The following is a 22646-nucleotide window of genomic DNA, read 5'->3' on the forward strand; positions in this document are numbered from 1 at the left end:
CATGCCTTTCCTAAACATGTTTATGAAACTGATGGTGCAGCATCTCATTTTAAAAACTACTTTCAGCTTTATGAGGTTGGTCAACATTATAGTACAGGAATTAAGGCAAAAAATTGATATTTTCAGCAACAGGTCAAGGAAAAAATGCATGTGATGAGGTATGAGGTCTCTCTAAACATCTTGCAACAAGATTTAATCCCCAGCACAAAACTGTTGACGCTATCAGAGATATCAACGTTAGTAACAAACATGAAACAATTAATTCTAAATAAAAGTCCATTAAGGGAATTTCATTTAAAAAAGAGAGAAGAGTGGTCTGCTACGAAACCTGTAGCAGGAATTCAATTAAATCACTACTGGGTTGCATCCCAGAGTGACAAATACAATGCAAGAACTGTTCCCCACGAAATGCTGCCTGTTACTGTGTATGAAATGCAGACACCACAGTACACATTAGAAGACTTTGTAGTGAGCCACTTCATTTCTTGTGTGTATGACAATCAGTGGTGAGTGGGGCAGATAATAATTGTATCTCATGAGTTGCAAGATATAATCGCCTCCTTTACGACACTTCACGGTACTACTAATGCTTTCAAATGGCCATCATTAAAAGATCAGTGTGCAGTTTCCATTTCCCATGTACTCCTCTTGTTGCATCATCCTTGTCTGTGTGCAAATTCAGCTCAACTATACAAATTAAATTAGGAGCAGATGAAAAACAAATTAATTCTTTTCAACAGTGCTGTGTTGATTGTTACATTATAGACAATTTTAATTCCTGGAAAGCTATGAAGAAGTAAAATCATGACAGAACCCAATAATAATTTGTGAATATCATCATAAAAAGAAACATGGGTATAAATATTCTAAATCTCATTTTTGTTATAAAATGCTTTTGAGCAAAATCATAAATTGTTTTCCCACTCACTTATAATATTGTAATTATTTTGATTCACAAATATCAGTTTGGAATGCATTTAGCTAAAAATCAGTAATCAATTTAAATACCCGTATTTAAGTGTCCATGATTTTTTGACCTTGAGATTAAAGTTAAGTCTACCTAGAAAATTTCTCACATTTTGTACAGACAAGTACCGCCCACTCTGATTGCACATTCCTTAAGTACAATGAGCAACTAATGTACCATGAAATTTTTGGAACATTTACAATAGGGTACTGGAGAAAATAATTTCTAAACAACCAAAAAATTTCAGATTCTTTCATCTCTATGTGCAAATATTTTGACAGTTTAAGAATTTCATGCATTAAAGTCATAGCTGACAGCAGTCTTTCCACTATCATGTCTTAAGACAATTAACATCCTGTGACAATTCATATTTTCAAAACAATTTTGAATTTCACAAAAAGTTACAAATTTACACAGTTTATTTAAAAAATGATAAAGCTCCTCAGAAGTGTGTATGCATCAATCATGTCTCAATGGGGACAAAGTATTTATTGGAAATAAATTCAAATCTGTTTCTTTATTACAATTTTTCAGTTTTCCCTTTCGTTACAACATTTTCACAAATACTCTAATTTAGAGAGGTCTGTAGCATTTTAATATATCATCAGAAAATCAAAATATTGTAGTTTTGCTGAGAGATCACATGGAACTTCAACATATTTTTTCGGCAAACTTTGAAATAGTGATGTGACACATTCACTCTTGACCTGTATGATTTGAGATGAAATCACCCTAAGGCACTTATTTAAATCACATGAAAGAAAGAACATATATTAATGAATGACTGTATTTCAACTGCAATAAATGCAATACAAAAAAAATGTGTCTGCCCTAAGTATAGTATTACTGTACATTATCATGTTACGAAGTACATTTAAATGATAACCAAATAACTTAACTGTTTCTCAATGCTCCTAAACATAAACCACTTAATATGTTTAATATTATCTTTATACCTCCCAACTGTTCAGAAAACTTCCCCAAGCTTGTATACATATGAATACATAGCATGTTACAAAAGATGGTTGTCTCCTGCTGCTTTTCAGTCAACTTCATCCATTTCTGTGGTAGGCCACATTTCCAGTGGATTAAAGACGACTTGACATTGTGGATCTGGAATATACTTCAGTAATTCTCAATATTATTTTTCTTTTTGTTGTTTATGATAACTTTCCCATCATCTGCTTCTGCTTAAGGAAGCCTAGTACGACTTGGCTTTCACTAGTTTAAACGTATGGACTTCAAGTCCTCCAATATAAGGCTCAGCAACTTGCCCTTTATTTTCTGAACCATACTCACAGTACAGGAACTGCTGGGGAGCAAATGATACTTGGTTCTGTTTTCTAGTACCTTCTCCCAGTACTTCAGCTCATATGACAGACTTCTTGTATAAAGGAATCCACCATGTTTTAAAATTCACTATTTTGCTTGCTTTTGTTGCATAAACTTTAAAGTGACAAAGGTGGCTGGATCTGACAATAAGTGGCATACACTGATGCAGAACAGACAGTCTCACATAACTTTTTCACAAACCAAAGTCACAGTCATACGATAGATAAGAGTGCCTCCTAATGGGAAAATAGTGGTAGCTTTGTCAGATCTGCCACTGTGTGCTGAAAAGAATACATAACTATGAATGTGATTTTGGTCTTCACATGCACCACTGAACAAGTGAAGTTCTCTCTCTTTTCTTTTTACGAAGCTCTCAATGTAAAGGAATGGAAAGGTGCACATTTCATTAGAACCATTCATATTTTGGCCCTCATGATGACAATAAGACTTAACTTCATCTGTTTGTTGCTGTGCATCTCAAAATTAAAACCCACTGCTGCCTGAGAAAAAATGACCTTGCACTGGCAAATGTGGAAGCGGGAGGCTCTGCGTATAACCAAATGGCAAAGTCAATCAGTCATCACGCTCTTTGCAAATTTTAACCACTTTTTTCATTGCATTGTAAAACTTAGAAGTTCTTTTTATATGGACAATCATTCATTATTATAGATCAATGAAAGCCCTTCTGTTATACAAAATATAGGAAAATACAACAGCACAGCATACTAAAAGGAAATCAAGTTTAGTTTTTTTGTTTTCTTGACTTTTGAACATTATTTGAAACTTAAAACTCTGGGCTGTTCATTTTAATATTATCTGTGGAATAGTAAGTCAAAGTTAAAAACAAAACTACCAGCTGGTTCAGCACGATTCCAGGCCTGCCCCATTCTTATTTCTCAAACATGAAAACTCCTGGAGTTGTCCCCTATTAGAAGCAAATCGATTGCAGGCAATGAAAATCTCTTAACTGCATCTGTCTGCGAAAACCCGTCACTCCATTAATTTATAACAACTTTACCAAAATGAGATTTGGAAGTGCATGGATTTCTCTAATTTGTCAATAAGTAGGCTTCTACTAATGGTTACACACGTAGCAACTTTATCTGCATCACTTTATATATTTTTTTAAGACATTTTTTTGCTTCTCCTGTAAAATTTAGCAAAATGAAGTTATGAGGTTTTCGTTGCCTACCATCAAAATGCACATTCCAATATGCTCTTTACAAATGGCAAAGAAATGATGGCATCCCATTTTATTTCCAATTGATGCACCTCTGCCTCATTAAACTGAAACTGAAAAAACTCAATTTTCAGTTTTTAAGTAATTATCTCCTTTTAGTAATAAGCGATTTATTTGTAGATTTACACAAATCTTTCGACAGTGTTGACTGGATTACACTCTTTGACATTTCTGTGCCAGCTTCCTGTTTAGCATCTGCATTGGTGCTGGCTGAGTATCCATGACACCTTCACACTTACTAAATGAATCCATAACTAAACACTCTGTTTTCTTCTTTGGATCTTCTCTACTTCCTCTGTTGATACTATCTGGTAAGGATCCCAAATTAATATGAAATACTTCAGTAATGATTGAACGAAGATTTTGTCAGCTAGATCCTTCATGGGATAAAAAGTTCTCAGAAAATTTGCAGTTTCATTTTTGGATAAAATCTCAAGCTTTTGATGGCTACCTCCTCCGCCATCCCCCCCCCCCTCCCCCACTTCCCCACCCCCTGGGGGATCTGTGGGATTGTCGTGAAACTTGCAAGCCTCAAGCCTCCCATTTTTATACCCAACGGAAAACATCTGACTGACTGGTTTATGTAGTGGTGACATCAAGGAAATGGCACGTACTGAGGAGGCACCTTCTACATCCATTGATTATATTTGTGCACCCTATATATGTTAATTTCATTATTTAAACAAATAATTCAGCCCTTGTAGTAGAAGAAACTGTTAAAAAGACAGAATTTTTCGATGTAAATTAACCTTCTGTCGGGCGCGGTGTTTGTCGCAGCGAGATCGGGCACGGTGTATCAAATTGATCACACCGTTTATTCACGTGATCATTTATTAAATTCTGTTCACAAAACATATTATAAGTGCCAAATATATTTAAAGAAAGACAAAGATGACATACGAGCACAACTGCAGTAGAAACATTCATCATTCAGATTTCTTATCGTCATTGTTGGGCTCTAGTAACAAATGATAAAAATGTCGCTTTTTCATTTGCTTCTTTATTATATTTCACTAATAAAACACATTACAAATGACAATTATCTTTACAGAAAGGCTATTATGACACTGGAGCAGAACAATAATGATATTACAACTCATTCATTTGTTTCATCGTCACTTTTTGACTGAGGTAACAAATGCGGAATTTTTCTGCATTCAGAGCAAAAAGGTTCAATGTGTATCAAACAGATAGGCTTCTGACACATTTTGCAACAATATTTTGTCAGTATTTTTTTTTCTGCGCAGGTATTACACCTTTTTCTCTTGATCCCAGTCCTTTGTTCTTCGTTTCTGCTTGTGTCCTCTGCTTCTTCTTCACATGTCGGCCTATATTGTTGTAGCCGCAGTTGAAGATCTCTGTGAATTCCTGAGGTGTCCAAGCATCTACGAACCAAGTGAGGTAGAACTAACGCATGTGAGAGTTACTTCAGGAATCCTTTTCTTCGGATAAAATTCTTGTTGTTGCCATAGTAAATTACTTGTGAATTGATTCCACTCATATTGATCATCGCAAAAAATATGACCACGGGCCAACGGCACACATTTCTTACTACATTGTATGAAGCTGTCAACTTATCTGTAGTGTCGACTCCACCTTTGATGCTATTGTAAAATGTTACAATAGATGGCTTCTGTTTATCTCCAGTGTCAGCATCTATCGAATTATCTTCATGCAAACTTGATGCCAAGATAACACACTTCCCCTTTTTAGGAACGTAGGAAACTAGAGTACAGCCTTTCTTTAAGCCAAAAAGTGAACCATGGACAGCCAGCCCTGCCTTTACTGGTAGCAAACTCCAGAGGAATCTCACGCTTGTTTTTCTTCATCATCCCAACAAAAGAAAGATTTTTTTCTTCTTAGCTCTTCTATCAAACCAATACTAGTAAACGAATTGTCTGCTGTCACATTTCGACCTGACTGATAAATTGGTTCACATAGTTGCAGAACAACATCTGAAGGTTTATTGCTAATGTGGTACAATCCTTCTGGCTGCACCCCAGCGTATATTTCCAGATTATAGAGATAAAATACTTGGGAATCCACAAGAGCATATATCTTAATTCCATATTTGTTTGGTTTGCTAGGTATGTATTGGCGAAAACTGCACCTTCCACGGAATCCTTCAAGTTTCTCATCAACTGTAACATTTTCTCCGAGGGTGTAGGATTTCTGGCAATTCTGTACAAACAGAGAAAATATTTCCTGAATCGCTGTTATCTTGTCTAATTTTCTCCTTTCATCGCGAGTCACACGATAGTCAAATCTAAGGCACCACATGATGAATTTGAAACATTTTATGTTCATAACAAGACGAAATTTTTCAATTCCATCCCCATCACTTCCCCACAGATCTTCTAAGCTTTGTCTGTTACTTTTGTTAACACCAGCCAAAAACAGAAGACCAATGAAAGCTTTTAATTCAATAATATCTATAGGTTTTACGTCTCTCTCTCGCTGAAAAGAAGCTTTGGTGCTCTCAATATACTGATTGGTATACAGAACTATAATCGACAAAATGTCGTCATCTATGAGGCAATTCCAACATTCCAAAGGCGTTCTCAATGCTTTCACCGCACCTATAGGACCAGGTAACATTCGAATAATATTGTGGGCCCTGAAACATACTCTCTGCGATGGTGGAACTTTATTCCATTTTGTCTCTTTGTCCCTTCCAGTATAATGCTGGCTTTCTTCAAGTACTTCCTCGTCGTTTTCATTGTCGTTTTCCTCTGTTTCTGAATCTTCCTGCCGAACTTCAACTGCGTCATCACAATCTGTGTCTACTTCATCATCAAAATCCTCTTGAACTTCATCATTATCCTCATCGAAAAACATTTTTTGTATTTCTACAACATGATTTGGGTCAAGGAGGTTGTACATCTTACTGTAGCCTGCCATGATCAAGTGTCTCACACCTAAAATGATAAAATTCCTATAAAATAACGCAGTCAGGCGCAGTGCGTCAATTTGACACCTGATACTCAAACATTCTTAACCGACGATTAAACGGTCCAAAAAGAAAATCAGTGCATTACACATTGTATATTAACATTGTACTACTTACTAAGTTATGTTGATAACCAAAGAAATGAATTGTTGAAATGCAACACGAACTGGCACAGTGTATCAAACTGATCAATCAGCACATATATCGACATCAGAGCAGTCGTATCAACAATGAAGCACACAACAATGACAAGCGTTCGGAAAAGGCTAGCTACTAGCGAGTAGGCATCAGTGCTGCCACTCATTGACAAATAATTTACAGTAAACTTTGAGGTGTATAAATTTGAACAGCCGCGCCCGACAGAAGGTTAAACTTCAAACAATTTGTAGTTTCAGCACCCATTATTGCGATGATTTATAAGGGCTCCGAATTTTGGTCACGAGACAGTCAGTCCACGGCCGAGTTTCAGACGAGGAACCTGTGTTTGTTAGAATGACAACAATTCTTCAAATTAACTGTGGAATAAGTGTTACGCAATTAGGCCATGTGTTAAAACACTGACAATGTCTGCTCCATACGCACATGATTATTCTTCAAGAACGGAGACCTTTTCGGTTAGGCTTTAACTGCTCATAGATGTTCAACAGTAAACTATTGTAGCAGTATGTGGAGGTTCATCCGCTAACTACTGATGAGACTTATTGAAAGTTATAGCAATAGCGCACTGGCAATATAACTGTGTATTATTAGGGGGTTGTGAAAAGTGAAATTAAAGTACTGTGAAATGCAACTGTGCATCTGTCGGCTACATTATTTACTGTAGTCAGTGTTCAAATTACAAACCCCAATTTTCAGCCAGCGTAGAAACGCAGTACGTTGACACCCAGGACAACAAACAAAGAAATAAAAAGCAGGTGGAACCGCTACAATTTCCTTAATTTTCCTGGGTGGGTGAAACACTGGTCGGACTCCTCCACTGTTCACAATTACACCTATCTTACAAGTTGTTGCACCACAGAATGGTCTTCCTATCTTTGTTGAGTGGCATCGCATCTAGGGTTTTCTAGAAACATTGACTTATTATTGCAGACTGCATACCTGTTTCTTCTGAGTTCCATTGTGACATGACCCATCTCTAAGCCAAGGTATTCCTTGTCCAGAATAGTCCTGGCTCTATGAAATACAGAGTTCAGCATAGCTCTCTTCTGACCTGAACAATGAAAGCTATGCCCATTGAGAAACAGGCCTGTGTATGTTAGTTTTCAATACACAGAATGGTCAAGTCATCCATCTGCTTGCCATTCCGTCAACACATCTAAGAAAGACAGATTTCTATCCTCCTCCATCCCCGTCACAAATCTTATGTTTGAGTGCACGATGTTCATAAGGTCAATTATTGGAAATCTGATTACAGTGGCAACGAAAATTTGCCTCTGTGATTAAAACTTCAATAGAGACAACGGTTATGCACATGGCAATGCGTGGAACTGTGCACTTAACAAAGAAAGAGCACAGAAGAAAGTTTCTCATAATTTACTACCCGATGTGAGAGAGGGCACTGCAAGTGACATTGGATAGAGTGTACAAACAGCCTATGAATGTACAGGATGCCAAACAAGAACACGCCATTTCTGTGATGTTGCCATGACGTAATCTAGCCAACCAGATGCTGTCCTTTGGGCAGAAAAGTGGGAACCTTGCCAGTCTCTCAACAGTCAGACATAGCCCCTGGTGTCGGTGATGAAGGTAGTCCCTGAAAGCTTGGGACTTTAACCGAATCTGACACACTGAGTTCACTGAAATCTTTTTATCCATGAACTCTGACACAAAAGACTTCTTAGCCATACATCTTTCATGGATGGAATACACTTATTGAGTGATCTTTCAATCTCTCCCTTGAGATCAGTCTTTCCCAACAAAAGTGGCTTTTCCGCTTTAAACATCCCTGTACACATACTCCAAGAGATTTAATGAATGTGAAATACTTTGTAGGTCTTTCTGCATTTCACTACACTTTTCTAGAATTGCAATTCCCCCACATACACCAGCACCATCTGCAAACAGTCTCATGGTACTTCTGACATTATCTGTTACATCATTTAAAAACACTATGAACTGTAATGGTTCTGTAACAGCCCCTTGAGGTATCCTGTGAAGTTACGTTTACATCCGAATATTTCTCTTTATTAGGAATGAGATTCTGTGTACTATCTGCTATGAACCCTCCAATATGTTCAGAAAACTGGTCTGATATTCCATACACTTTTATTTTGTTCATTGAGAAGAGGCAGTGCGAAACTTATCAAATGCCTTCCAGAAGTCAAGGAACATGCTATTAACTTGTATGCCAGTATCTATTGCCTTCTGGGTCTCGTGGGGAAACAAAGCAAGCCAAGTTTCACATGATTGTTAGTTTGCAGAGTATTTGTTGAGACTTCAAGACAAAAAAAATGATGTCTTTCTATAATTCTGTGGATCTGTTCAACAACCTTTCTACAAAATGGGAATAGCCTGTGCATTTTTCCAATCACTTTGGATGCTTCGTTCTTTCAGCGACCTAAGATAAACTGTGAAGAGGAGAAAATGCTTTGGCATACTTTATGTAGAATCTTACAGATATTTCATCAGGTCCCTTTTCTTTCCTCTGTCGGGCAATTTTAACTGATTTTCAATCCTATATTTACTTATTTAGTTGTCTGGCATTTTAGTGTTCATATGATGACTGAAAGCAGGAACTTCAGTACATTCCTAAGGAAAACAATTTTGGGAAAACAAATTTAGTCTTTCTGTTTTTCCACTGTCATCCTCTGCTTTGATGCCACTATGGTCTAAGAGTGTCTGAGCGAATGGCTTTGATCCACTTACTATTTTAAGGTAAGACCAAATATTTTTAGGACTTTCTGGCAGATCAGTACACACAAGTTTACTTTCTAATTCACTGACTGGTTCATGCCTGGCTCTTCTTACACTAATTTCACCTTCCTTCAATTTTTCTTTGTCTGTCAGGCTTTGCTCCATTTAAATCTGCTGTGACACTATCTCTGCTTTCTAACATGGCTGTCACACTATAACTTTTGAGACTCCTATTTCTCAAAGATTCACTCAGCACATGCCCATTCAGGGTGTACAGTACAATACCTCAACTTTCTTCCCAACATCTTGTGCCCCACATATAAATCTCTGATGTTGACTCCTCAGGTAATCTGAAATCTGTTTCCTGTTATACCTATTAAGGAGAAACAGCTTCCTACCTTCCTTTTTAGTCTTGTCGACATCTGTAGTCAGTGATTTCCCAAATTATTGTTGTATTGGCGTGTAAAGGACACTACTCATTGTTTTATAGATACTGTACTCTGCAACTTACATGAAACTCAAGAACATTTTTCTGACTAAAAGTTGACCTTGGTTATACAACTGATTTCAGCTTATCCTAACAGAAAACAAAGTTCCTCAGAGTGATTTATTATTATATCCTCCTCCGTTGCCAGAATACCTTACAAAAATATCTAACAATGGTAACCCCAGATAGGAATATCAACAATGTACGAAAAGACAGATTGATACTTACCATAAAGATGGCACATTAGGTTGCAGACAGGCACAATTAAAAGACAATTACACATAAGCTTTCAGCCACAGCCTTCATCAGAAAAAGAGAAACACACCATTCGTTTATACAAGCATGCACACCTCACAGACATGAGTGCCAACTCCGGCAGCTCAGGCCAAAATACAACTATCATGTGGAATGAAAGCAGCAATTGGAGGGAGGAGGGGGGGGAGGGGGGGGGGGAAGGGAAGGGGTAGCAGTGTACGAGTGGGGGAAGTGAGGAGTGCTGTCAGGTAGAGTGTGCAGGGACTAGAATACCAACAGGCCCAGTGTTGGAAGGTTGGGGAGCAGGGAAGTGTGGAAAACAAAGCAAAAAAGGAGAGGAGTGGAGAAAGATGGGTGGGTGAGTTGGCAGAGGGTGGCAAACAAATATGATAGGAGATGATAATGGAGAGGATGTGACAGGACAGAGGCAGTGGAAACTGTTGAGTGGAGAGTGTGGGGCCATTACGTTACTGTAGGTTGATGTCATGATAATTAGAGGAGCAGAGAATGGATGTAAGGATAACTCCCATCTGTGCAGTTCGGAAATGCTGATGGTGGAGTGGAGGATCCAGATAGCTTTGAGAGTGAAGCACCCACTGAAATCAAACATATTATGTTCAGCACCATGTTGTGGCTACTTTTCTCTGGGCCACAGTTTGGTAATGGCCATTCATCCTGGTGGACAGCTGGTTGGTTGTCACACCAATATAAAAAGCTGTGCAATGATTGCAACGGAGCTGGTAAATGACATGGCTGCTTTTTTACAGGTGGCCCGACCCCTGATGGGGTAGGAAAAACTTGTGACAGGACTGGAATAAGAAGCAGCAAGGGGTTGGGAGTGGGAGTGGCACAGGGATGGACTAGGATGTTGAGGAGAATGGATGGGCAACAGAACACCACTTCAGGAAGGGTGGGAAAGATCTTTGGTAGGATGCTGCTCATTTCAGGGCATAATAATAGCTAATCAAAGTGCTGCCGAAGGATGTGATTGAGTTGTTGCAGTCCAGGACGGTACTGGGTGTGAAGAAAGCAATCCTTTGTCGCTGGTTCTTGAGGTGGTGAGTGGATTGGGCATGTGAGGAGTTGAGAAGGACCACGTAAGGAGGACAGGAGGGAAGGTGTTGAGGTTGTGAAGAAATGAAAATAGGGTGTCTTGGCCCCAAATCCAGATCGTGAAGATACAGTCAATGAACCTGAATCAAGCTAGGGATTTGGGATTTTGGGAGGCTAGGGAGGTCTCCTCTAGATGGCCCATAAACAGATTGCCATAGGAGGATGTCACATGGGTGCCCATGGCTGTGCCACAGATTTGTCTGTACACCTTCCCTTCAAAGGAGAAGTAGTAGTGAATTAGGGCAAAGTTAGTAACGTGAATGAGGTAGTGAGTTTGGAGTCTGAAGGATGTTGGTATAGGTAGTGTTCAATAGCAGTAAGCCATGGGCATGAGGGATGTTGTTGTATACAGAGGTGGCATTAGCAGTGATGAGTGTGGATCCAGAAGGTACAGGTGTGTGGTTGGTGGAGATTTTGTGAAGGAAGTGGTTGGTGTCTTTGACATGGGAGGCTAGATTACAGGCAATTGTTTGGAGGTTTTGGTCAATGAGGGCCAAAATTCTTTCAGTGGGGCACAATAACCAGCCAAAATTTTTGGTTTTGTGGATTTTGGGAAGCATGTAGAAGGTAGGTGTGCAGGGTGTCATAGGGGTGAGAAGGGAAATGGATACAAGTGAGAAGTTCTTTGAATGGCCTAAGGGTTTAAGCATGGATTGCAGATTGTGTTGAACTTTTGGGTGGGATCAATCTGACAGAGTTTATGGGCGTCAGATAACTGGTGGAGCCCTTCCAATTTGTAGTCACTATGATTTATAACAACAGTGGCAAAACATTTGTCTATAGATAGGATGATTACGGCATGATTAGTTTTGAGGTTGAGTACGGCTACTCTTTCTTCTGCTGAAAGGTTGGTGTTCTGAGGAAGGAATAGAGGGATGGATGGTGAGGCTGTTGGAGGTAAGGAATCTGTGGAAGGTGATCAGTTGGTAGTTAAGTGGGAGGGGGGAGTTCAAGGTTGAATGGTTGTATAAACTGGAAGAGGCAGGGTTCAATGTTGGAATTAGGTTGGGTATGGTTGGAGGGATTGGCAGCAAAGAAGTGTTTTCACTGCAGGGATCGCGAAGGAGAGCAGATTCCCAGCTGCCCGCCAGAATGAATGGCCACCACCAAACTGTGGCCAAGAGGAATGTAAATACCCTGTGGCACAACATGCAGATGAACATAATCATACTTGATTTCAATGGCTGCTTCACTTCCCTAGCTATCTGGATCCTGCCCTTCACCACAAGCTTTTCTGAACTGCGCAGATGGGAGTTATCCTTTCAACACGTTTTCCACTCCCATAATTATCCCAGCCTCAACCTGTGGTAACATACTGTCCTAACACCCTCCACCCAACAGTTTCCACCCCCTCTGTCCTATCACCACCTCTCCATTCTCATCTCCCATCCTCTTTGTTTGCCATCCTCTGCCAATGCACCTGTGATCTTTCATCTTTCCCTGCTCTTCTCCTTGATCATTCCATTTTCCCCACCTCCTGCCCCACAGCCTCCTGATGCTCCACCCATTGGCATTCTAGTCCCTGCAAATGCCATCAGACACCGCTGTTCTCTTCCCCCACCTGTACACTGCTGCTTCCATCCCACGTGATAGTTGCATTCTGGCCTGAGCTGTGGGCATTGGTGGTCTTGCGTGTGTGAGGCATGCTTGTGTGTTTCTCTTTCTCTGACAAAGGCTGTGGCCAAAAGCTTATGCGTAAGTGTCTTAAATGTGCCTGCCTGCAACTTAGTATGTCATCTTTATGGTAAGTAGCAATCTATCTTTTACTGCATTGTTGTTACAAAAATACCTATAATCTGTATTACAAATTATAAGTACCTTACAAAATTATACACTTTCTAATACATACTTCATACGCAACTATGGCGATCACATAATAAAAAGCAAAATATTCATCTAGATAATGTTTTTGCACCCTCTTAGTATGCTAATTAAATGAAAACTATCAGCAATACTGCCAGACTATATTACAACTACTTTTACAACAACATTATCACAGTACAAGTGTTAGAAACAGTAAACTCACCATTGATACAAGTCTAGCATTTTCTTCTATTTTTAGCTGAAATTCTTCATCAATAATGTGATTATCATGGTCCAACAGTTTCTCTGATTCTGAACTTTTCAATTTGCCTTTCTTCACACGAGACTAAAAAACATAAAAAGTCTTTTAAAATCAAGGTCTTTAGGAAGGGAAGACAAAAACAAGCACACACAAAGTGGCATTCTGTTATATAAGTACCTCAAAACTCAGTATGGGGAGGGCAAGATATATTTGACACTAGTGCCATGTTTTAGTCTCACTACCTAAGAGTTCTTGTTTATTAATAAACATATCAGAAATCTATCAAAATAATGGAAGTGATGATGAAAACTTTAGAAGATAGTGTCAGGAAAACAGTGAAAGAAATCAACGGATGAATGGATCACATGTGAGATGATCGAAGAAATGGATGACATGAAGAAATTTAACTATGTAAATACAGTATTTCAGAAAGCAGTATAATAAACTGAACAGTGCGCTATGAAGGATAAGGCGTGCAAAGACTTTACATTAACAAAGAATGAACGGAACTATACCCATATCGGAATTGCAGTGATTGACAAATAGTTTTTTACAAAGCAGCAAGCATAGCCAACAAACACTCAGAGAATGAGCTTAGTTACCATCTCCTGTTTTGTACACTGTTGCCATATCACTATGTGGATGACAATTACAGCTGGTAACATAACTGTTGTTATTTGTTTTCATAATGTGCTTACTTTTATCATAATATGCAAAAGGAGTGTTGCAGTGAATAGTGAAAGTGAGCAGCAAAGTTTTACACTGTTAAATCCTCTACTGTGCCATGGCCATAGGACATGCGAATAACAGTGAACTGCCAACCTCACCCCTTTCTATGTATAGCTGTCAGTCATCCTGCTTTTTTTATCTTGGTACAGAAAATCAGGAAAAGATTAGGTAAAACAAATGAAGAAGCCAGAAATTGAACAAAGAGAAAAACCCTCATAAGTCGATAAACAACCACAAAAATACCTATGAAAATCTAGCTTCAGAGTCTGTAATTGTGAAAAAAAAATGGATTCATTATGTATAATCCTTTACCATTTAAGGTCATAGCATTACCACAAGTCAAAATAGAGAAGACTTGCAATCTGTGTGTGCTGTCCGCCACATTGGAAACTTTGTTTCGAATAAACAAGAGGTTGAAAATGGTATAGTTAGCTGTTCGTAAACTAAATGGAGCAACTATCCACTAGGCTACCATTATAATAACCAATTTTCAGGTGTACTTTCACACTTGCTCTATTAAGGGGCTCCGGAACGCCCTATACTTGCAATGTTAAAATAACGCTTATAAATTACATCTTTCCTCACAAAGTATTTGAGGTAGGAAGTTGAACTTTTTACAGATTATTTATTGGAATATGGGCTACAACTTAACACAGGGATTTTACAAAATTTTAGTTCAGTTATTAAAGATGATTTTTTTTTCAATTGTAATGAAAATTCACAACATTGTTTTTGCAATTTTTTATTTATATATTCAAAAATATACAATTTTTTGGAAAAAGGCTGTGTTAAATTATGCAGAAGGTACTGTGTAACATTTACTGAAAGTTTGAAACAAGTATGTTTGGAAGATCCTTGGAAAACATGTAATTAGTATGAGAAAATAAAAGTTTTGGGAATCGAGCGACAAAGATTGGATTAACTTTTTAGTGCATTCCAGGTCCATAGGATGGATTATCTTCATCCTCTGCAAACTCCTCCTCCAGCTTCCTCTTGTTCCTCCTCCTGTTTACTCTTGCTTGTATTTCTAGACTCTTTACAGCCCTGTCTGCAGCCCGAAGGCGTTCCTTGTCTAAAGCAAGCATCGCTCGTTGTTGTGTTCGTAGATTTTGCTACCATTTTCTTCAGTTGCAGTTACTGCAACACTGTTCCAAAAGGTGGTCATGTATGAAGACTTATCACATTTCAGTTGTATTTTACTAGCAAGTCCTATGTGCTTTATTATGGAAAGTTCCAGACCAACTTCACTACAATGAATACATCTTACACAGTTTGAAAAAATTCCTTTGAGAACCGACATATCAAATATTTCATTCACATCCGATTCGCCCATAAAACATTCATAGTTTTCACTCATTGAACCAAGCTTCTTCTGTGAAGTATTTTCTTTCCCACTTTGACTGCTATGGGCAGGTGTACTTGAGAGTTCACTCACTTGGTTATCATCTTTATTGTTTACAGTAATAACACATACCTTTGGCTTTCCAACATTTCTCCTTTTCTTAAAAAAGCCTTCACAGGATTTCTAATAACTTTACTTTTACTCATTATTATACTTCAACAAAAGAGAGACTCAAGAAACAGAATTAATTATGAATATTTTCGAGATAACGACAGAGTAAATAAACATGAAACAATCGACAATCACACCATCGATATATATTGAACCATCACAGGCTAGCCACAACACATACTTTATCTCACATCACTAAAATGTACCTGATGAACACGGACGCTAATAATAACACCATTTGACAGCATTTTATCAGCGCCACAGTGGGTCACGCCCATGTAGAACACATTTCAAAAAAAATTTAAAAATAGTTGTAGTCTTCGGAATTGAATAAATTATATATCTATTAAAAGGTAATAGTCTGCAGATTCAGAAAACGCAAAAAAGTAAAAATTGAACTTTTCATGATTTTGAGCCTTTCCGGAGCCCCTTAAGGTCTACCATAGTGTGTGGAAATAAATCTGCACTTTAGTCAATTAGTACAACATCTGAAAAACAAAAGTGCCTCAAACACATTCCATTTACACATATTCAACCATCTTTATTCCACTTTAAGGATCTGAAGCCTTCCTCTACGACTGCTCAGTATAGTTTTGGTGATACATAATGTCACCATTATATTTATTTTTCACTTGTGAATTTCCCACATCTAAGTGGAGTTCTAAGGTTGTTTTATATACTTCCTCAAAGTCTATGATAACCCAATAAAGCAGTAACGCATCCATGTTGTTCGTGTTTTGAGTGTTCACTCTAAGTGTTTACATACTCACCATATCATTCTATGACAAATATTGTTAAAATTAGTAAATCAACAAATATTCACAAATGGATAAAAGTTAAAACATTAATTTAGGTTTGGTTTCAAAACATTATGCTAAGATACAAATACAGGAACAGAATAAATCAAAAACAAAGGAACACTGACTTGAGGCTGGCTAACGATTTTTTATTTAAAAAAATTTTCAGAATACATTTTTTAACTCTTTTGAAGTGAATCTGAAGTTTCAGCAATATCACAGATCTCAAATGATGCTACTGGCATCAAAGATGTCACAGGTTTCCCCACAAGGTCCTCTCAATAAAACCGCAGCCCAGGGCAGCAGCGTGAAGCCATCTATCATGGCCAACACAGCATCCTACTGTTACTGGACAGTGGCCAATTACCCCCGTGTCAGCACAAAACACATGCTGTCCCTATTCATCACAAAACTATGTCTGTCCGGGTACAACATGGAATATAACACTAACCTCACAGTTGTTAGATGCAATCTGAGTGCTGCTGCTGCATTTTAAAAAGTCTGCTCACATTAATTATTGCTCAAAAAATACGCGAACACTTGAAAAAAAGTTAGTAAATCCCAACCAACACACTATATGGATGTCTCAGAAAGGGTCACACACTGCATGTCGTACCTAATTATGGAAACCAGGCAGGGTTCAGATGGTAGCCTCTATCTCTGTATCTGTTTATGAGATCACCATAGACTATAATTTTGATGGCTTCCTTGCTGCCCCAAAATCGACTAGCCCAATTTAGTAGTCTAATCCATTCAAAAGTGAACATTTTCCTTCTGTCCCAGCTGTATTCACTGACTGGCAATTTATCTTTCTGCCAATACAGATACAATTCAAGGTGAGTGCAACCTGAAGTGCACTGGGCAGAAACAGAGTTGCATTCTGTAGTGCTGAATGGAACACATCTAGAATGTTCACCTTGGACAGAAGGAATCTGGCTACCAGGCTTATCCTTGAATTCTGCTGCTTTGCTGTCTTAAAAATTACTTAGAAATCAAACCAAGGGTTCAGTTTAAATGGTGACTGCATTATTTAACTCTAAATTTTCCACTGCATAATTTCAAGCCTAGTAAATTGTAAATAGAAAAAGTAAATACCAATTTGGAGTTGGTTTCACAGTAGCCAACAGAATAAGAGGAAATATCATGGACTTCAAAGCTGTCCACAAAAGAATATGCTTGATAAGAATGAAAGTTTTACAACCTAACAATGGTCTCATATAATGCAACAACAAAAGGTAAAGATGATAATGAAAAAGACAGTTTCTACGAAGACCTGAATCAATATATGAATGATATGATTTAGAAATTTTCCTAGGTAATGCCAAAGCAGGAAAAACAGGTGTTTCTGAGACCCTACAATGGCCCCCATAGTCTACATGATTCCTCCAACAACAACGGAATGAGACTAGTCAATCTGGCAACTTCAAAAAACCTAAGGATCATGTATACCTACTTTCCTCAAAAACACATTTATAAGATAACCTGGAAAATACCAGTCCAAAAAACACAGAACCAAACAGACACACATTAGTGGGTGCTAGACACAAAAGTGTTATCGAAAATATAAAATCTCAAAGAGGTGCAGAAATAGGATCAGATCACTATATTGTGCTCACAGCCTTTTGTGAAAGGACAGAATGCAGAAACTGCAGGAGAAGAGATGCAGACCAGAAAATAAACACAGATTTACTGAAACAGGACCACATTAAGAACAGATAAGCAATTCAAATTCTAATCAGGTTTCCTGACATGGAAGAAGAGGGAGATACTGTAGACAAGTTACGGTCGAAGCTCAAGATCAAAGTCAAACAGGCAGTAGAAGAAGTGTTGAAACCAATGGAGAGAAGGAGTAGTAGTAGAGGATGGTTTAACGGTAAGTGTAGACATGCAGTCAAAAAGAGACTGCAGACAAACAAACAAGATGAAAGAGTACGGTCGGGATACATGAAGGCAGCTAGAGAAGCAAGTAAAGTCCTCCAAACAGAAACGCGAGAGTATACAGTGTGTTACAAAACGGTACGGCCAAACTTTCAGGAAACATAACTCACACACAAATAAAGAAAAGATGTTATGAGGACATATGTCCGGAAATGCTTAATTTCCATGTTAGAGCTCATTTTAGTTTCGTCAGTATGTACTGTACTTCCTCGATTCACCGCCAGTTGGCCCAATTGAAGGAAGGTAATGTTGACTTCGGTGCTTGTGTTGACATTCGACTCTTTGCTCTACAGTACTAGCATCAAGCACATTAGTACGTAGCATCATCAAGTTAGTGTTCATCACGAACGTGGTTTTGCAGTCAGTGCAATGTTTACAAATGCGGAGTTGGCAGATGCCCATTTGATGTATGGATTAGCACGGGGCAATAGCCGTGGCGCGGTACATTTGTATCGAGACAGATTTCCAGAACGAAGGTGTCCCGACAGGAAGACGTTCGAAGCAATTGATCGGCGTCTTAGGGAGCACGGAACACTCCAGCCTATGACTAGCGACTGGGGAAGACCTAGAACGATGAGGACACCTGCAATGGACGAGGCAATTCTTCATGCAGTTGACGATAACCCTAATGTCAGCGTCAGAGAAGTTGCTGCTGTACAAGGTAACGTTGACCACGTCACTGTATGGAGAGTGCTATGGGAGAACCAGTTGTTTCCGTACCATGTACAGCGTGTGCAGGCACTATCAGCAGCCGATTGGCCTCCACGGGTACACTTCTGCAAATGGTTCATCCAACAATGTGTCAATCCTCATTTCAGTGCAAATGTTCTCTTTATGGATGAGGCTTCATTCCAACGTGGTCAAATTGTAAATTTTCACAATCAACATGTGTGGGGTGACAAGAATCCGCACACAGTTGTGCAATCATGTCATCAACACAGATTTTCTGTGAATGTTTGGGCAGGCATTGTTGGTGATGTCTTGATTGGGCCCCATGTTCTTCCACCTACGCTCAATGGAGCATGTTATCATGATTTCATATGGGATACTCTACCTGTGCTGCTAGAACATGTACCTTTACAAGTACGACACAACATGTGGTTCATGCACGATGGAGCTCCTGCACATTTCAGTCGAAGTGTTCGTACACTTCTCAACAACAGATTCGGTGACCGGTGGATTGGTAGAGGCGGACCAATTCCATGGCCTCCACGCTCTCCTGACCTCAACCCTCTTGACTTTCATTTATGGGGGCATTTGAAAGCTCTTGTCTACGCAACCCCAGTACCAAATGTAGAGACTCTTCGTGCTCGTATTGTGGACGGCTGTGATACAATACGCCATTCTCCAGGGCTGCATCAGTGCATCAGGGATTCCACGCGACGGAGGGTGGATGTATGTATCCTCGCTAACGGAGGACATTTTGAACATTTCCTGTAACAAAGTGTTTGAAGTCACGCTGGTACGTTCTGTTGCTGTGTGTTTCCATTCCATGATTAATGTGATCTGAAGAGAAGTAATAAAATGAGCTCTAACGTGGAAAGTAAGCGTTTCCGGACACATGTCCACATCACATATTTTCTTTCTTTGTGTGTGAGGAATGTTTCCTGGAAGTTTGGCCGTACCTTTTTGTAACACCTTGTGTAAACAGCAAGATAACACGCAAACAGTACGCAATACAAGAGACTTTCGCAGGACAGTCAGGTGCTTAGGAAAAGATATAACATGAGGATTGACATGATCAAGGGCCAAGTAGGCCAACCGATAACATATGAAATGAAAGCAACGGAGACTACAAAAACTATTTGGATAAACTCCTGAGTGTGGATGACACTGTCAACAGCACTGTGACAGCAGCATTAGAAGAAGAAGAGTATCATGGAGGAGAGAAACACCAATAGTGAAGAATGAAATGCCAAGCAGGGAAGCCGTAGGAGAATCCATAGAAATGGTCAAGAGAGGAAAGGCACCAGGAATAGATGGCATACCTGCAAAGACGCTGATAGAGGGAAGATATATCCTACAAGAGAAAGTATACCATCTAATCCGTTTAATTCAGAGCGGAGAGAGCATCCTAGCACAAAGGAAGCAGTCTGTTATCTTCCCATATTAGAGAGAGGAGACAACATGAGATGTAGGAACTATAGAGGAATTACCTTACTATGCACAACTTATAGGATCCTGAGTATATTGTTGCTGAAGCTGCTAACACCACACACTGAGGAAGTACTTGTAATCTAACAAGCAGAGCTTAGGAAGGGAAAATCAACAGTAGACAAACTACATATAATAAGGCTAAAGATGTAAAGATCTGGGAATTTTGCAGAGATTTTCACTGTCTTTTTCGTGGGCTTCCAAGAAGCATGTGACAGTGTGAACAGGCAAACACTGGAAATGGCGCACATTCCTAGAAAACTAATAATAATAGCACAAGCATGTATACAAGGAACAACATGCATGGTGGAAGTGAATGAAAAAATGTCAAAAAATGCAATGTGAAAAGAGTGCGACAGGGAGACTGCCTCTCCCACCTCCTGTTTAATCTGGGTCTTGAAAGAGCACCAACAAAGGTGATGAGCCTGGAGACAGGAATACAACTGGGTAGAAGAATCAATGCTCTTGCTTATTTAGATGATGTAGTTTTAATAGCACAAAACGAGCAAAATTTAGTTCATATGGCAAGAGCATTCATGGAAGAGTCAACAAGAGCAGGCCTGAACATGAATATGGATAAGACCAAATGCCTTGTGAACAGGGAGAACACTTAAAACCTTTAGATGTACACAGTAAAATCTCTGAACGTGCAAAAGATTTTAAATATCTTGAAGCTGTACTCAGTAAAAGAAATGAGATAGACCAGGAAATAATGGCAAGAACCCAGGCAGGTAAAACACTAGGATTTGGATCTACAGAATAGCAATATATCCTGTCATCCTATATGGAGCAGAGACCTGGACTATGACACAAAAGACAGATAAACTCCTGACATTTGAGTATACTGTTCTGAGACAGGTTTTTAGACCAATGAAGGATGGAGCCAAGTGAAAAAAAAAGAAAAAACATGAATTGCAGGGATTGCACAAGTCACAGGACATAGAAGCTATGATAAGAGAGAGGAGACTGAGGTGATATGGGCACATAACTTGGCAAGAAGAGACTATCACCAGGCAGGTGGTGGAAGAAGACACCAGATGCAACAGACCGAGGGAACACGACAGCTGAGATGGTTGGTTGGTTGGGGTTTAAGGGACCAAACAGCAAGGTCATCAGTCCCTTGTTTCAAATGTGGTCCATTCCGATAGTGTGACATCTCAGAAATATCAGAACAATAAAAGGGAAAAGGCTAAAAAATGTAAAAGGGCAGTCATGTTGTCAATGGTAGAAACAAAATGAGGTAAGCCAGCAAGAGAGCAAACCCAACGCTATGCTGAAGCAGCAGAGGCAAGACCACCTGCGACTTAAAAGTTGCAACTGCTAGAATGTAGAAGTACGTATGGGAAAAGGAGACTAACCAATCCCAAAAAAAAAAAAAAAGAGTAAAAGGGGAAGAAAAGAGGATCTTGGTCAGGGAGGGGAGTCGGGAATCTCCAAACATGGCTTACAGTGGGAGATACCCCAACACTCACCGCCCTGCCCCAACACCAGAGAGAGATTAAAAACCTTAAAACTGAGAATAAAAACCACTTTCCTGGAGGAAACCTAAGACCAGGGAGACCATCCGGGAATCGTCAGCCAATATCAAAGGCAAAGTGTGGGGGAGTCTGTACTCAGCATGCAGAGCCAAAAGAAGGGGGCATTCAACCAAAATGTGGGCTACTGACTGGAAGGCTCCACAACCACAAAGTAGGGGTGGCTCATCACACAAAAGAAAACCATGGGTTAGCCTGGTATGGCCAATGCGAAGATGACATAGTGTGATCGAGTCCTTTTGGGAGAGGCGAAAGGAAGAACGCCACGGGTCTGGTGTCACCTTGATCGCACAAAGTTTATTAGACAGGGAAGTAGCCTTCCAAGAGTTGGCCCATGATTGTGCGAAGTGGGATTTGATGTGAAGCCGTAAATCCGCTGCAGGAGGGGTTACAGAAAATGGGGGGTAAGTGACTGCTCCCCCAGCCAAACGATCAGCGAGCTCATTACCCGGGATACCCACATGGTCAGGGACCCAAAGGAAGTCAATGGAACAAGCAGCACAGTGAATATCAGCGAGATGGTCATGGATGGCAGAGACCAAGGGATGGCGCAAAAAACACCGGTGAACAGCCAGAAGGCCACTCATTGAGTCCGTACATAACAAAACGCAGTTGTGTTGGGACTGTTTAATAAAGGTAAGGGCCTGGGAAATTGCCATCAATTCTGCTGTAAACACCCCACATGTAGGTGGTGGCAGATGATTTTCTGTGAAAAACA

General features: G+C 39.4%; 1 protein-coding gene across 2 annotated transcripts in view; it reads right to left on the reverse strand.

Annotated features, from left to right (window-relative positions):
- The window catches only part of LOC124608747 (protein phosphatase 1 regulatory subunit 21), a 201304-nt gene that overhangs the window by 146569 nt on the left and 32089 nt on the right, over positions 1-22646 (reverse strand). For both annotated transcript variants that reach the window (XM_047140013.1, XM_047140012.1), the window contains exon 3: positions 13224-13346. In XM_047140013.1, coding sequence (XP_046995969.1) covers positions 13224-13346 — 123 coding nt within the window. The remainder of the gene's footprint in view (positions 1-13223; positions 13347-22646) is intronic.

Source organism: Schistocerca americana, chromosome 1 (assembly GCF_021461395.2).
Source record: "Schistocerca americana isolate TAMUIC-IGC-003095 chromosome 1, iqSchAmer2.1, whole genome shotgun sequence".
NCBI lineage: Eukaryota > Metazoa > Arthropoda > Insecta > Orthoptera > Acrididae > Schistocerca > Schistocerca americana.